The 14,200-nt window shown below is 55.0% G+C and overlaps 1 protein-coding gene across 1 annotated transcript; it reads left to right on the top strand.

The window, feature by feature from the left end:
- The first annotated feature begins 10,622 nt into the window (after positions 1 to 10,622).
- On the top strand, positions 10,623 to 12,881 carry LOC100499186 (NAC transcription factor 6). Its single transcript, XM_044495386.1, has 3 exons — positions 10,623 to 10,952; positions 11,049 to 11,323; positions 11,864 to 12,881. The coding sequence occupies exons 1-3, from the start codon at positions 10,787 to 10,789 to the stop codon at positions 12,317 to 12,319; spliced, it is 897 nt and encodes a 298-aa protein (XP_044351321.1). The 5' UTR covers positions 10,623 to 10,786; the 3' UTR covers positions 12,320 to 12,881.
- Positions 12,882 to 14,200: the final 1,319 nt, after the last annotated feature.

The raw sequence follows: 14,200 nt of genomic DNA on the forward strand, positions 1-14,200 counted from the left end.
GGGCGCTGGACTGCCACCTCTTCATATGATATATACATGGTGGATATTCCTAAAGAAACCAATGGCGATGAGGCAACGGGAGATAACCCCTCGGGGAAGAAAGCAAAACATGGGCGTCATGGGCGCCGCCCCAAGCCTCGCCACAACAATACCGACACAGGAGAAGAAAATCTGGATGGTGCCGAAGAGGGATACGATCCTGATCAACCCACCTTCGAGCAAGCCGAACAGGAACGCGAGCAAGCTAGCCCAGACGAACAGGCGACGGACGGATACTTGGAGGGCGATAACTATATGCCTCCCTACGAAGACGAGGTGAGCCTTGGTGACGACGAATTCGGCGTACCAGAGGATCCCATAGAGCAGGAGCGTTTCAAGCGCAGGCTTATAGCCACTGCAAGAAGCCTGAAGAAGAAACAGCAGCAGCTCCAAGCTGACCAAGATCTGCTCGCAGACAGATGGACCGAAGTCCTGGCGGACGAGGAATACGGACTCGAACCCACAAACAGGAGATACCCAAAACACAAACCGCTAGAAGAAGAGGCCGAAGAGCCTGAACTTCCAGCACAAGACGAGGCTGACCGGCCACCACGTGGACGGGATAAAACAGCATATCCAGCCGGACACCAGCCCGCACCCCCACGTCAGTTCACTATGGCCCGGGGCAATACGCAGGACCTGCGGGACATATTGGAAAACGACGTAGGACAACCAAGATCGATCTACGGACCACGGGGGCGCGCCACAGCTCATGACACTGATCGTCACGCCGGATACAATGCTGATAAATCCGGCCGGGTGGGACATTACCGACCAAACCCAATTGGACTACGCCGCGACATAGCCCGGCACAGAGGCACCACACACCCCCTCTGCTTCACTGATGAAGTAATGGAACATGAATTACCAGAAGGGTTTAAACCCGTCAACATCGAGTCATATGATGGCACAACAGACCCCGCGGTGTGGACCGAGGATTTTCTTCTCCACATTCACATGGCCCGCGGTGATGACCTACATGCCATCAAGTATCTCCCACTCAAGCTTAAAGGGCCAGCCAAACACTGGCTGAATAGCCTGCTAGCCAACTGCATTGGGAGTTGGGAAAATCTCGAGGATGCATTCCTCGATAACTTCCAAGGCACCTATGTGCGACCACCGGATGCTGATGACTTAAGTCACATTACCCAACAGCCCGGAGAGTCAGCCAGGAAATTGTGGACTCGGTTCCTAACTAAAAAGAACCAAATTATCGATTGTCCGGATGCCGTGGCCCTGGCGGCCTTTAAGCATAATATCCGTGATGAGTGGCTTGCCCGACACCTCGGCCAAGAAAAACCGAAGACCATGGCGGCACTCACGACACTAATGACCCACTTTTGCGCGGGTGAGGACAATTGGTTGGCTCGCAGCAACACCGCGCCAGGAAACCCTGGCACTTCAGATATCCGTGACAGTAACAAAAAGCCACGGTGCAACAGACACAAGTGTCGAAATAACGGCGACAATGCGGAGGATACGACAGTCAATGCCGGATTCAGTAACTCCAAATCCGGTCAGCGGAAGAAGTCGTTCAAAAGAAACAATCCGGGATCGTCCAGTCTGGATCGCATACTCGAGCGCTCGTGCCAGATTCCCGGCACCCCCGATAAACCAGCCAATCACACTAACAGAGATTGCTGGGTGTTCAAACAGGTCGGCAAGATAAATGCCGAGAGCAAGGACAAGGGGCTGCACAACGAAGATGACGAGGAGCCCCGGCGTCCGAACACTGGAGGACAGAAGAAATCCCCCCCCCCAGGTTAAAACGGTGAACATGATCTATGCCACTCACATCCCCAAACGGGAGCGAAAGCGTGCACTCAGGGACGTCTATGCGATGGAGCCCGTCGCTCCAAAATTCAACCCATGGTCATCCTGCCCGATCACCTTTGATCATAGGGACCATCCTACCAGTATCCATCATGGTGGCTCAGCCGCATTGGTCCTTGACCCAATCATCGACGGATTCCACCTCACGCGAGTCCTTATGGACGGTGGCAGCAGCCTGAACCTGCTTTATCAGGACACAGTGCGCAAAATGGCATCGATCCGTCACAGATCAAACCCACCAAAACCACCTTCAAAGGTGTAATTCCAGGGGTAGAGGCCCGTTGCACGGGCTCAATAACACTGGAAGTGGTCTTTGGATCTCCGGATAACTTCCGAAGCGAGGAGTTAATCTTCGATGTCATCCCTTTCCGTAGTGGCTACCATGCACTACTCGGGCGAACTGCGTTCGCCCGTTTTAATGCGGTACCACACTATGCATACCTCAAGCTCAAGATGCCAGGACCTCGTGGGGTCATAACAGTCAATGGAAATACAGACTGCTCCCTCCGTACGGAAGAACATACTGTGGCCCTCGCGACAGAAGTACAGAGCAGCCTCCTCCGACAAACAGCCATTTCGGCAACGACACCCCCGAACACCGTCAAGCGAGTCTGGAGCACCCCGCAACAGGACCGTCAGGCACGCCAGGAGCTCGACTAGCAATCCGGCCTCCACGACAAGGGAATACTCAAGTGGTCCTCTTCAATGATCGTTATACATGTTCTTACATACCCGCATGTAACCTGCCCTTGGATAGGACATGTCAAATAGTCCTATTTTTCTCTGCTTAATGCATCAATTGTACACCTACATTTTGTTGTATTGTCCAAATAAATTGGAAGTATCACATAGCGTCAGCTTCTCATTACTATCCTCATATTTTCTGTTGAATATGCATCCGTACATTTTGGTACGGTCGGTTCGCCAGGGGCTTCTTATCGAGCCCCATAAAATGGCAGGAAAAGTCCGAACACTTTCAACAGTGCGGCACCCCGAACTTATAGCATTATATGCATCAGCTCCGAATCATGTCTTGGGTCAATAGTTGGGTTAGCCCGACTCCCTTGTTTTTGTACCTTACGTTCCGCTATATCGGCTAAGGTAGCGTAGGGAGAACTACTGCGATTGTGTCCCGGTTCTTCCGGACGAGCACCTCAGTAGAGAAAGCCGAAAACTGACCGTCATGATGCGGTGAGAGCTGGTCGCTGTTCGCGAGGTACTAAAATCCCTAAAGATTTTTTCCGCTTAAGGCGAGGAATCGGCCTTGCCCGATTTAGGCGTGTATAACGCCCCAGTTCGGCCTTTCGAATACTAGGGGCTTCGCCGAAGTTTAAAATTATAGACTTCTATGGCCAAGTGAGAGTTATAAAGCCGAATAGTCTGATTGCCTCGTTCGCTGCGCTAAACACCTCCTTAAAGGACCAAAATTTTGGATAAAGAGTGTTTGGGTTTCCACGAACACCCCAGTACTAGTTACAAGGGGGCGGAAGCCGGCGACTGGCCTACTTTCAGATTTTGATAAACGGCCGCAGAGAAGGTAATATTTTAAATCATACAAAGTGTTATATAGCACAAATAAACCCATTCTCACATCACATGAATGACATGAGTACATTCACTCAAAAATTATGTTCTTAGGACATTCATTCTCCACAAGCCGAGCGCCTTTCATAACACCATCATAATACTTTTCGGCGCAGCGATGCTCCTTTCCCTCCGAGGGTCCATCCTTCACAAGCTTCTCCGCATCCAGCTTGCCCCAATGCACCTTCGCGCGGGCAAAGGCCCGTCGGGCCCCCTCAATACACATGGATTGCTTGATAACTTCTAGCCATGGACAGGCATGCACCATCCGCTTCACCAGGCCAAAGTAGCTGCCGGGCAGGAGCTCGCCAGGCCACATCCGGACTATGAGGTCCCTCATGGCCTGTTAGGCCGCATTGTGGAGTTCGACCAGCTGCTTCAGCTGGTCACTCAGAGGCATCGGGTGTTCGGCCCCAGTATATTGGGACCAGAACAGCTTATCCGTAGAGCTCCCCTCTTCAGCACGATAGAACTCTGCGGCATCCAAAATGCTGCGTGGCAGATCTGCGAATGCCCCTGGAGAGCTCCGGATTCGTGTAAGTAAAAGAAATGACTCCTCCACATGCTTGCTTTGCATAAAGAATGCCTTACCCTCCGCTATCTTCTTGGCCGCCTGGATTTCTTGGAGGGCCTTTTGGGCTTTGGCCTTGGCATCGGCCGCGCTCTGAAGGGCCTTCGCAAGCTCAGACGTTTGCGTCTTGTAGTCACGCTCCAGGGAGTCGAACTTCTTGTCGAGCTCCTGGAGCTCATGCTGTACCTCTCCCACCCGAGCATCCTGCTTCTCTCGCTCGGTGTGCTCCGTATCCGCCGAGGCTTCGGCCGCGGACAATGCTTCCTTCAGGGCCGCTACTTCGGTCGCGGTCCCTATCAAAAGCCATGATGCTTTTTATTAGCATCACCAACTTTTTATCCTCTATACGACACATGGACGGGGTTTCACTTACCTTGTTCTCCTCGAGCTACTTCTTCACGAGGCCGAGCTCTTCTTCGGCCCGCCCCAGTTCGCGCTTGAGTCCGGCAACTTCAGCCGTGCGTGCAACAACGGTCAGCAGCAGTGCCTGTTTGGTCCCTACAGACAAAAGTTATTAGCTTCCTGCGGTTTTTTAGTTGACCCTTCGTTTGGCTTTCTTTCCGAACACCAATCAGAGTATCATGGGCTACTATCTATCGGGTGATATTTCCTCACACTTTCTCTACCTCAAAGCCTGTTAGCAGGCTGGTGCAGGCTTCGGTCAATCCGCTCTTGGCGGACTGAACCTTCTCAATCACCGTACCCATAAGTGTACGGTGTTCATCCTCGATGGAAGCGCCTCGAAGTACTTCCAACAAATTGCCCGATGCCTCCGGCTGGATGGAGGTCATCGGCACGCTGGCTTTCCCTCCTTCGTGAGGGACTGCTTACCGGAATCCGGTGCCCTTGTAGGCTCCGGCGCGGTAACCGGCTGGGAGCCAGACTTTCTGTGGCTCCCGTCAGCATAATCCATGGGGTTCTCATCCCCCATGTGTCCGGCGCCCGAGATTTTGCCTTGGGGCGTCTCCGGAACCATCGCCTCCTGCTCTGGCCTTCTCCGGGACAACACCTTGATGTCATCCACTATTCTTGGGGAGGTTGCTGTCGGGAGAGAGTTCATCTCCGACTAGTTCCGAGACTCCTCCAAAGAGGACTCTCCGAGATCGGACCCGGCCGGACTGTATAAACGTATTCGGCATCATTACAAACCATAAGGTCAAAGTCGCACGGAAAATATTATGGAATGCGGATACTTACGACCTTGCCCGGGGTTTGCCCCTGGGCAGCCACTCCTCTTCGTTGAAAGCGGCGGTAGTGGATGGATCTGGAGGGGACGCCTTTCCCTTCTTCGGTGTCCCGGCCTCCCCCGACAGGGCGGCCTTCCTTTTCCTCCCCTCCCTAGTACGGGGAGGGGGCATTTTTTCACGTTTCCCCCCATCATCAGGGGGGAATCTTCTTCGTCATCTTTGGATGATGACTCTATCACGACCCTGCGCCGAAGACTTTTTATGGTCCCCGCGGCCGCCTTCTTAGGCCCTTCGGCCCCCTCAGTTGAGATGGCCTTCTTCTTCTTCCTCTCCTCCCCTTCGTGGGAGGAGTGTGCCTCATCCTCTTCTGGCGAGGCGTCGGGTGCGGCCTCGTGCCGAAGACCCTTCTGGGTCCCCGTGGCCTTCTTCTCAGCCTTTTTCTCCGGCACCTTGTAGGGCACCGGAACCAGCATCTCCGCTAGGAGTGCGCTTACTGGGTCCTCCGGCAATGGAGCCGGACAGTCGATCCGCTCCGCCGTCTCTATCCAATCCCGTTCGGTCAACATAGCGACCTAAGAATCCTCCCACGAATGTATTCGGAAGGAAAAATCTTGTAATAACCAGAGGACTTATCGGACTGGTGAGGCGCGTTGCGCTGAGCCCCCGATCCTCGGAAAGGGGAGGAGGGACTTCGCCGGTCTTGAGCAAAACCTTCCAGATTTCTTTGTGCGTTGTGTCGAAGAGCTCTAGCAGCATCTGGTGTTCGGCCAGGTCGAACTCCCACATATCAAATGCCCGTCTTTGACACGGGAGAATCCGGCAAATAAGCATGACCTGGACCACGTTGACAAGCTTGATCTTCTTGTCCCTCATACTTCTGATGTAGGTCTCGAGTCCGGTCAACTCTGTGGGTTCGCCCCAGGCCAGGCCCTTCTTCTCCCAGGACGTGAGCCGCATGGGGATTCCGGATCTGAATTTAGGGGCCGCCGCCCAGTTGGCGTTGCGCGGCTCGGTGATGTAGAACCACCCTGATTGCCACCCCTTTATGGTCTCCACGAAGGAGCCATCGAGCCATGTAACATTGGGCATTCTGCCCACCATGGCACCTTCGCACTCCGCCTGTTGGCCGCTCACGATCTTTGGCTTCACGCAAAATATTTTCAACCACAGGCTGAAGTGAGGCTTGATGCGGAGGAAGGCCTCACACACGACGATGAACGCCGAGATGTTGAGGACGAAATTCGGGGCCAGATCGTGAAAATCTAGCCCGTAGTAGTACATGAGCCCGTGGATGGAAGGGTGGAGTGGAAACCCTAGTCCACGAACGAAATGAGGGAGAAATACTACTCTCTCCCGAAACTTTGGCATAGGGGTAATCTGTCCCTCTGTTGGAATCCTGTGCGCGATATTAGCGGCCAGGTATCCGGCCTCCCGAAGCTTGGTAATGTTCTCCTCTGTGACAGAGGAGGCCATCCACTTGCCTCCCGCTCCGGACATGCTGCGGTCCTACGGAGAAGGTGAGAACTTGGGCGCTGGAGCTCGAGGGTGCGAGAACGGATGAGCAAAGGAGGAAGAAGGCGTGGGTGAAAATGGGAGATCTCTGCCCCTTTATAAAGGCGATGTATGTGCGCCTCCCCACTTGCCTCTCGAAATCTTATCTTTCCAAGCGCCTTGATTAATGGCGCTGGTTGGGTTACCCGTGCCCGTATTGATGGAGATCCCACGATAAGGGGACACAATCTCTGCTTTGACAAGACGTGCCAAAGAAGCCGCCTCGCGATGTGTGTGGAAGCAGGTTGTAGAAAACGGTTCGAATAAAAGCCGGACCGTGGCGTGATGTCACTTTTCGAAGAATTGTCAGCAGATTAGATTCGTGGATTATTATTATTCTCTCTACGGTGGTATATGGAATGTTATCTTGCAGAGCCGGACACGGTCCTTGTGTTTGGAATTTATCATTAGAAGTATTCGGAGATGGAACCCGCCTCGCAATGCCGAAGACAATCTATGCGCCGGACTCGTCGTCATTGAAGCCTGGTTCAGGGGCTACTGAGGGAGTCCTGGATAAGGGGGTATCCGAACAGCCGGACTATGTACTTTGGCTGGACTGTTGGACTATGAAGATATAAGATTGAAGACTTCGTCCCGTGTCCGGATGGGACTCTCCTTGGCGTGGAAGGCAAGCTTGGCGATTCGGATGTAGATCTCCTTCTCTGTAAACCGACTCTGTGTAACCCTAGCCCCCTCCGGTGTCTATATAAACCGGAGGGTTTAGTCTGTAGGACTCATCATCATTATCATCAACAATCATACCATAGGCTAGCTTCTAGGGTTTAGCCTCTTTGATCTCGTGGTAGATCCACTCTTGTAATACTCATATCATCAAGATCAATCAAGCAGGAAGTAGGGTATTACTTCCATCGAGAGGGCCCAAACCTGGGTAAACATCGTGTCCCCAGCCTCCTGTTACCATTAGCCTAAGACGCACAGTTTGGGACCCCCTACCCGAGATCCGCCGGTTTTGACACCGACAATTGTGACCTCTGTTAGGCGTGGAGTTGTGTTCCCGTGGCTCTGCTGCGATTCGCTCTCGGCGGTGGTTGGCTAGCGGCGCCCGGAACGCGGATCCGGGGATCTCGGTCCGGATCTGGTGCGTCTTCGACGCTGGCCGGCGTCCCTGGGGTGCTCACGGTAGGGAGTGTAGCGGTTGTCTCTAGATCCTTGCGTGGAGCATAGCAGGATGGAGGGTGTAGGTGGTGCACCGGCACTGGCGGTGGCGGCGGCGGTGCTGCGAGGCCTTGCCAGGAAGGGTCTTGGCGGGCAGCGGGTGTTCGGTTGCCGTGTGAGGCGTGCGGCGATGCCTCAGCGGAGTGGGTGCTGGATTGTGGTCGGAGGTGCGGGTCGGATCCATTCAGGTGTGGCAGTCCCCTGGTGCGGGTGAAGGCCACCGTGGCGGAACTGGCTTTGCACCGCTCAGTGGTTGCTGCGGCTCCTAGTCGATGTTGAAGGTGATGGCTTTAGGCGTGTTCCCTTGGTAGTGAGGGGGGCTTCAATGGCAAGTTGTTGCGGTGACGGCGCTGCGAGGCATCTGATCGGGACTGACCGGGATCTTGGAGACGTGGAGATGTGCAGCGCTACAGATGAAAATCCTGTTCAGTTGTAGCTGGACCGGCGTTGATGGCACCTATGGGTGTCATTCACCTTCCTGGAGGCTTCATCGAGTGCAACGCCATCTTCCTCGCGACCTCGTATCGGCAGTTGTCTCCGCGGTGAAAGCCTTGATGACAACATCTTTGAGGTTGTTACTCTGTTGGGAGCATTGTGCTGGGAGACTCGAGGTCCATGATGCGCTCCTCCGGTGTTCACCGCTGCCCGGATCTTTCTCCTCCGGCGCCATGTATGGTCGTCGCTGGCTAATCCAAGGAAGCTGGAGTTGCTGTTCTTCGGAGGTCTTCATTGTTGGCCGAGACGCGGCGAGGGGCTCGGTGTTGGGTAGGCTTTTTGTGTCGTAGCTGTGTTGTTGTATTTGGTTGTCCTTATACGATCCGGGTGTGGAGTTGGTCGCCTTCGTTGTTCGCAGCGAATGGTAGACGTTGTTGTATGTCTTATTTCTTTCTTTCTATAAAGCTTGCGTACCTAAAAAAATGCCAATCGGCTAGTGTTTGTCTACTCAGCATTTCCCCTGCATTTTTAGAGGTAATCTACTACTTAAACTAATATAAAACATTTTAGATTACTACTACAGAGGGAATAATAATTAAGTGAAAACAAGAAATACAATCTTTTTTTCGAGGAGCAAGCAATATAGTTTAGAGAAGAAACTTATTTTCTGCCGAACAAGAGGAAGAAGAAGGAACTATGTAATTTTTTCTGATAGGAAAACGAAGGAATTCAGAGTGTTGTTAACGAAAGTGGGCTTGTCCTGGAATCAACTTGGTCGTGATGCTTCTTTAAATCAGCATCAATCAAGTAAAAAGCATTCACTAGTCGGGAGTACGTAGCAGCATCTTCTCACGGTAGGCTAGATCCTTTCTGTAATTTTGTCAATCAGCAGACTCGATATTTACCTGCACGCGCAGCTCCAGCTTTCCGCCTACAGTGGAAGGAAGGAAAGATCGGTAGAGGGGATAGATAGATAAGCGTCTCGCGTGATCGATGCCTACCGTCGTTGCCGACGTTGAAGAATATTTATTTCTTGACATCTGTAGTTCTGACCGATCCACGCCACAGGTGCCAACCGACGGATCATGGGTTGGATATATATTTTCCTCAGGCACCTTGAGCAGGCACACGCGTCCCGTTCCAGCACGCAACAAGCAAGCACGGTTTACGTGCGTGCGTGCGTGCGTGATTGGACGTCGCGGATCCACCTGCACGTCGACCGAAGCCCCGGCGATCGAATCGCAGTCGCACCAAGAAAATCGGAGACGAAAAGAAAACAAACGCGCGGTCGACGGGTCAGCACGCCATCTCTTCTGGTTCCGGGGACCTCACGCTCGTGCAGCCGGCGCGCACAGGAGCACGAGCACGCTGGCGGCGCTGCCACTGACTGCAGCGCAGCCCACGGGACGGCGCGGCGAGATCCGGAACAGTTGTATCCGGGGCATATTCCTTCCCCCGCGCGTGGCTGGACAGTGGGCGCACTTACTTTATCTCAGCCCATGGGCCATGGCCGGATCTGGATAGGCCTGGATGGTCTTCTCGTGTCGGTTTTCTGCCTCGGTCGACGACGCCCGGGGACGAACCAAGAGAGGCGGTCGATTGATGGACTGATCGATCGAGCCTGCTGGAATCTATCTATCCTATCCGTCCATCCGTCTGCCCGCATTTCCACATCACCCGTGCCATGCCATGCCATGCCATGCCATGGATCCAAAGCCGCAGGCAGCTCCTCAGCAGAATACCCTAGCACTGTACCGTACCTGCCGATTGCATAGTCTTTTCCACCCAAGACCTACCAACCCCCAACTACACGTACGCCCAACACACACGCACACAACGCATCGTCGTCTCATCATCGTCCTCACCGTCGACCCGTCGTCGATCGGCACGACACGACTCATCCTTATCCACCACGTCCCCGACGCCCAGGCCGCGCACACGAACACCGCACCCGTACCACCACGCCGCCGGTCCCGACCCAGGACGTGTCGCGACGGCACGGGCCACGCGCGCGGTCCCCTTCCCGAAACGGAACGCCCGTCCGTCCGCGTCAGCCGCCCCCGGCGCGCCCGTCCAAGCGCCCTGACGTAAGCCATGACAGAAGCGGCGCCGCCGATCGGGGCTCCACGTGTCCCAGGCAGCCGGTCAGCGCCCCCGCCCCTCCCCGCACCACGTGTGCCCTGCCCCGCCCGGACCACACGTGTCGCGCCCCTCGCCCCTATAAATCCCCCCCGCCTCGCCCGGAACAAGTTTCAGGCCTCCTCTCCTCCCTCCTCCCACCTAGAGCAGCAGCAGAAGAGAAGGAAAATTCAGTAGCAGTAGAACTCAGAGCAGCGGCAGCAGAACTGCGGCGAGCTGATCCAGCGAGAGAACTACAGCGAGGTTTGTTGGATCGCCGACCCGACCGGAGATGAGCGGCGGACAGGAGCTGAATCTGCCGCCGGGCTTCCGGTTCCACCCGACGGACGAGGAGCTGGTGACGCACTACCTCTGCCGCCGCTGCGCCGGCGCGCCCATCGCCGTCCCCATCATCACCGAGATCGACCTCTACAAGTTCGACCCCTGGCAGCTCCCAAGTACGTTTTTCACCAATCCTCCACGCGCTTGATCCGTCCAGCTATCTGTTTTAATCTTTGGAATTACTAACCATGTTCTCGTGATCTGTTGTGCAGAGATGGCGCTGTACGGCGAGAAGGAGTGGTACTTCTTCTCCCCGCGGGACCGCAAGTACCCCAACGGGTCCAGGCCCAACAGGGCCGCCGGGTCAGGGTACTGGAAGGCGACGGGGGCCGACAAGCCCGTGGGCACCCCCAAGCCGCTGGCCATCAAGAAGGCGCTCGTCTTCTACGCCGGCAAGGCCCCCAAGGGCGAGAAGACCAACTGGATCATGCACGAGTACCGCCTCGCCGACGTCGACCGATCCGCCCGCAAGAAGAACAGCCTCAGGGTAAGCAAACCATGCATCCATGTCAGCCTCGCGGCAGTAATTCCAGTATCTTGTACTAATAAATCACCTCGTTAATTAATTAAATTGAAATCGCCGTAGATAGATTAGATCGACGGGGGATATTTTAGTGCGATATTTCCATGATCTGGCAATTACGACGGCACAGTAGATTTTTTTTTTCGGGGTACAGTGGATTGTTGCTTTCGAAATAAATGGGCGGATAGGCGGCGCCCGTGGATTTGGGCCGCGGGATTTCACGGCGGATGGGCCAGGGGGGCCGCACCCGGTGCAACTTGCTCAATGATTCGCGCTGTGTGAATGCGGTCGATGCCATCACCTCATCCCTTTCAGTTTGAGGACCCATGATTCGCCCATGCGACGGCGACGGCGCCGGCGCCGACGGGAACGCCGCTGTACCGGTAGAGAGCATCACAGCAACTGGCCGACTCGATAATGCTAAAATAATGAAGCTGTCAGAGTGATCGTCATCTGTGATCTGTGATCGTTTGTCTGACATGTTTGTGGTTTGGTTCTGTGCAGTTGGATGACTGGGTGCTGTGCCGCATCTACAACAAGAAGGGCGGCTTGGAGAAGCCGGCGTCCGTGGACCGCAAGCCGGCGGCCATGGGCGGCTACGGGGGTCCTCCTGGGGCCATGGTGAGCTCCCCGCAGGAGCAGAAGCCCGTCATGGGGATGAACGCCAACGGCGGCGGTGGCGTGCAGCCGTTCCCGGACTTCGCGGCGTACTACGACCGGCCGTCCGACTCGATGCCGCGGCTGCACGCCGACTCGAGCTGCTCGGAGCAGGTGCTGTCGCCGGACTTCCCGGCCGGGGAGGTGCAGAGCCAGCCCAAGATCAGCGAGTGGGAGCGCTCATTCGCCTCCGGCGGCGACCCTGTGAACCCGGCGGCCGGCTCCATGCTCGAGCCCAACGGCGGCTTCGGCGGCGACCCGCTCCTCCAGGACATCCTCATGTACTGGGGCAAGCCGTTCTAAGCAGCAAACAAACCGATCGATCGGTCGAAGCGAGTACCTCCATCCTTGGCGTTTGGGGCGATGAAACGGGCGAGCCGCCATTGTTGACCTGATGAAGGGGAGATAATTTAAGAAGATATTAGACGGGAGATAAGACAAAATCAGGTGCTTGATGACGACGACGACGAAGATTGGAAGGTGGCGGCGATGATACCGTGGGTCCCCGGGCTCTCTCACCAGCTTGACATGACCGACGCCCAAGATGCTTCAAAGCGTTCGCCGCATTGCATCATCGGGCGGGCGGTTGTGCGCTAGCATGCATGCATGTGCGTGTATATGGATGGGTGTACATACATGGAGATCATGATTGGTTCGGTGCAGGGGTTGCTGTTTCTTGATTGGTTAGTTGTAATATTTTTTTTTTTTGCGGGTGAGTTGTAAGGGTTTATTGATAAGTTGATACCATACCATACCAGTGCTAGCCGCCGTGCGTGGTGCTGGCTAGCTGTAGTCCGATGGTAGTAGTGTAACTGTAAGCCATTCATCAAATGAAACTGAATAATATGTTATTCTTGCCCCTCCACTTGCTGAGATGTCTCAAGAAAAATTCTCCGTGGCTGAATTAGGCGAGCTGCGGTTGTGGTATCTGGAGAAAAATCGGTGTGTAAATAGTGATTTTCTTGGCGTATTTACCCACTACCAAAAGAGCACGCTTCACCGATTTTCTTGGAGTAGCTGCATGCGCTCCAGCTGTGGAGGAGATAAGCTTTCGTACGGAGGAAACGTGTTTGTGGCCGCACCTTCCAGGAAGGAGGAGGGGAAAACGTGATGGAAATCAGCGGTGCAGGCATTGAGCAGACTTTTAACCTTGGACGCACGTACGGCTGATGCTTATCGGGGAAGACCATGTGCACGTGTGTGCGGGCGGGTGGACCCCGATAATTCACGGCGCCGTACGTGCGCCTGGACCGGCTGATTTCCACGTTCACACGCGGATGGATCACGCTGGAGAACCTCGTGCTTATCGCCTCCTGTCAGCTGGGCTGCGCGACGAGACGCCGTCAAGACTCACCCCTCCGCCAGACTATTCCTTGATGATCAGTCCGAACAAACCTGCTATACACGAGTGCGTTTTCGTTGAAGCACGCCACAGAACTCCCGCGAAAAACAGTTGGGTGGTGCATGGGGATTCGTTGGCTAGCATTTTATTTCAGCAATCGAACACACGACTGCGACGTCTCCGGCTGGAGCTGGTTCGCTGGGATTATTTTGGGAGGGATCGTCCAGGTACTCCGCACCCCGGAATGGCCAGAGCGGCGGCGGCGGCCGCCGCCGTTGTTCCGCGGAGACCACCGCCCTGGCCTGATCCTGCTATGGGTGTGTGCACACTGCTTTATAGCGAGGACAAAACAGCTGACTGCTACGGCTGGGATGAGGTTAATCTGGCATATAAACCAAGCGGCGGCGTCGCCTTCCTCGAACTTTCGTCTTGACACCTTCGTCGTCCACTGGGCCGGGAGGTTCGCTGCTCCGCTTTCTGGGGTTGAGCGGCAGCGGTTTGCTGATCGTGTGCTGGTTCTGTTCACCGGTTTGAGCGGAAGGTGGCGCTAGTAGGTGGGGTGATACCCACTTCGCGAATTTGCAACTAGACGCTTTGGGCATGTATATTAAGCTCATGCGAGTGACTAAGGCCAACTCCACCGCGCGGACACGGACTAAGGCCAACTCCATCGCGCGACCCCATCGTATCCGCGCGCGTTCGTTTGGGGTAAAACGGACGAACCAGACGGCCCAACGCGCCGGAGCAAACGGATTTTTGTCCGTTTTCGACCCATCCCCGGCCAAGTTTGCGCCGATTTTGGAATGAAACGGACAGGCGCGGACGGGCGGGACGCGCGCGCT

Source organism: Triticum aestivum, chromosome 3B, assembly GCF_018294505.1.
Source record: "Triticum aestivum cultivar Chinese Spring chromosome 3B, IWGSC CS RefSeq v2.1, whole genome shotgun sequence".
Taxonomy (NCBI): Eukaryota; Viridiplantae; Streptophyta; class Magnoliopsida; order Poales; family Poaceae; genus Triticum; species Triticum aestivum.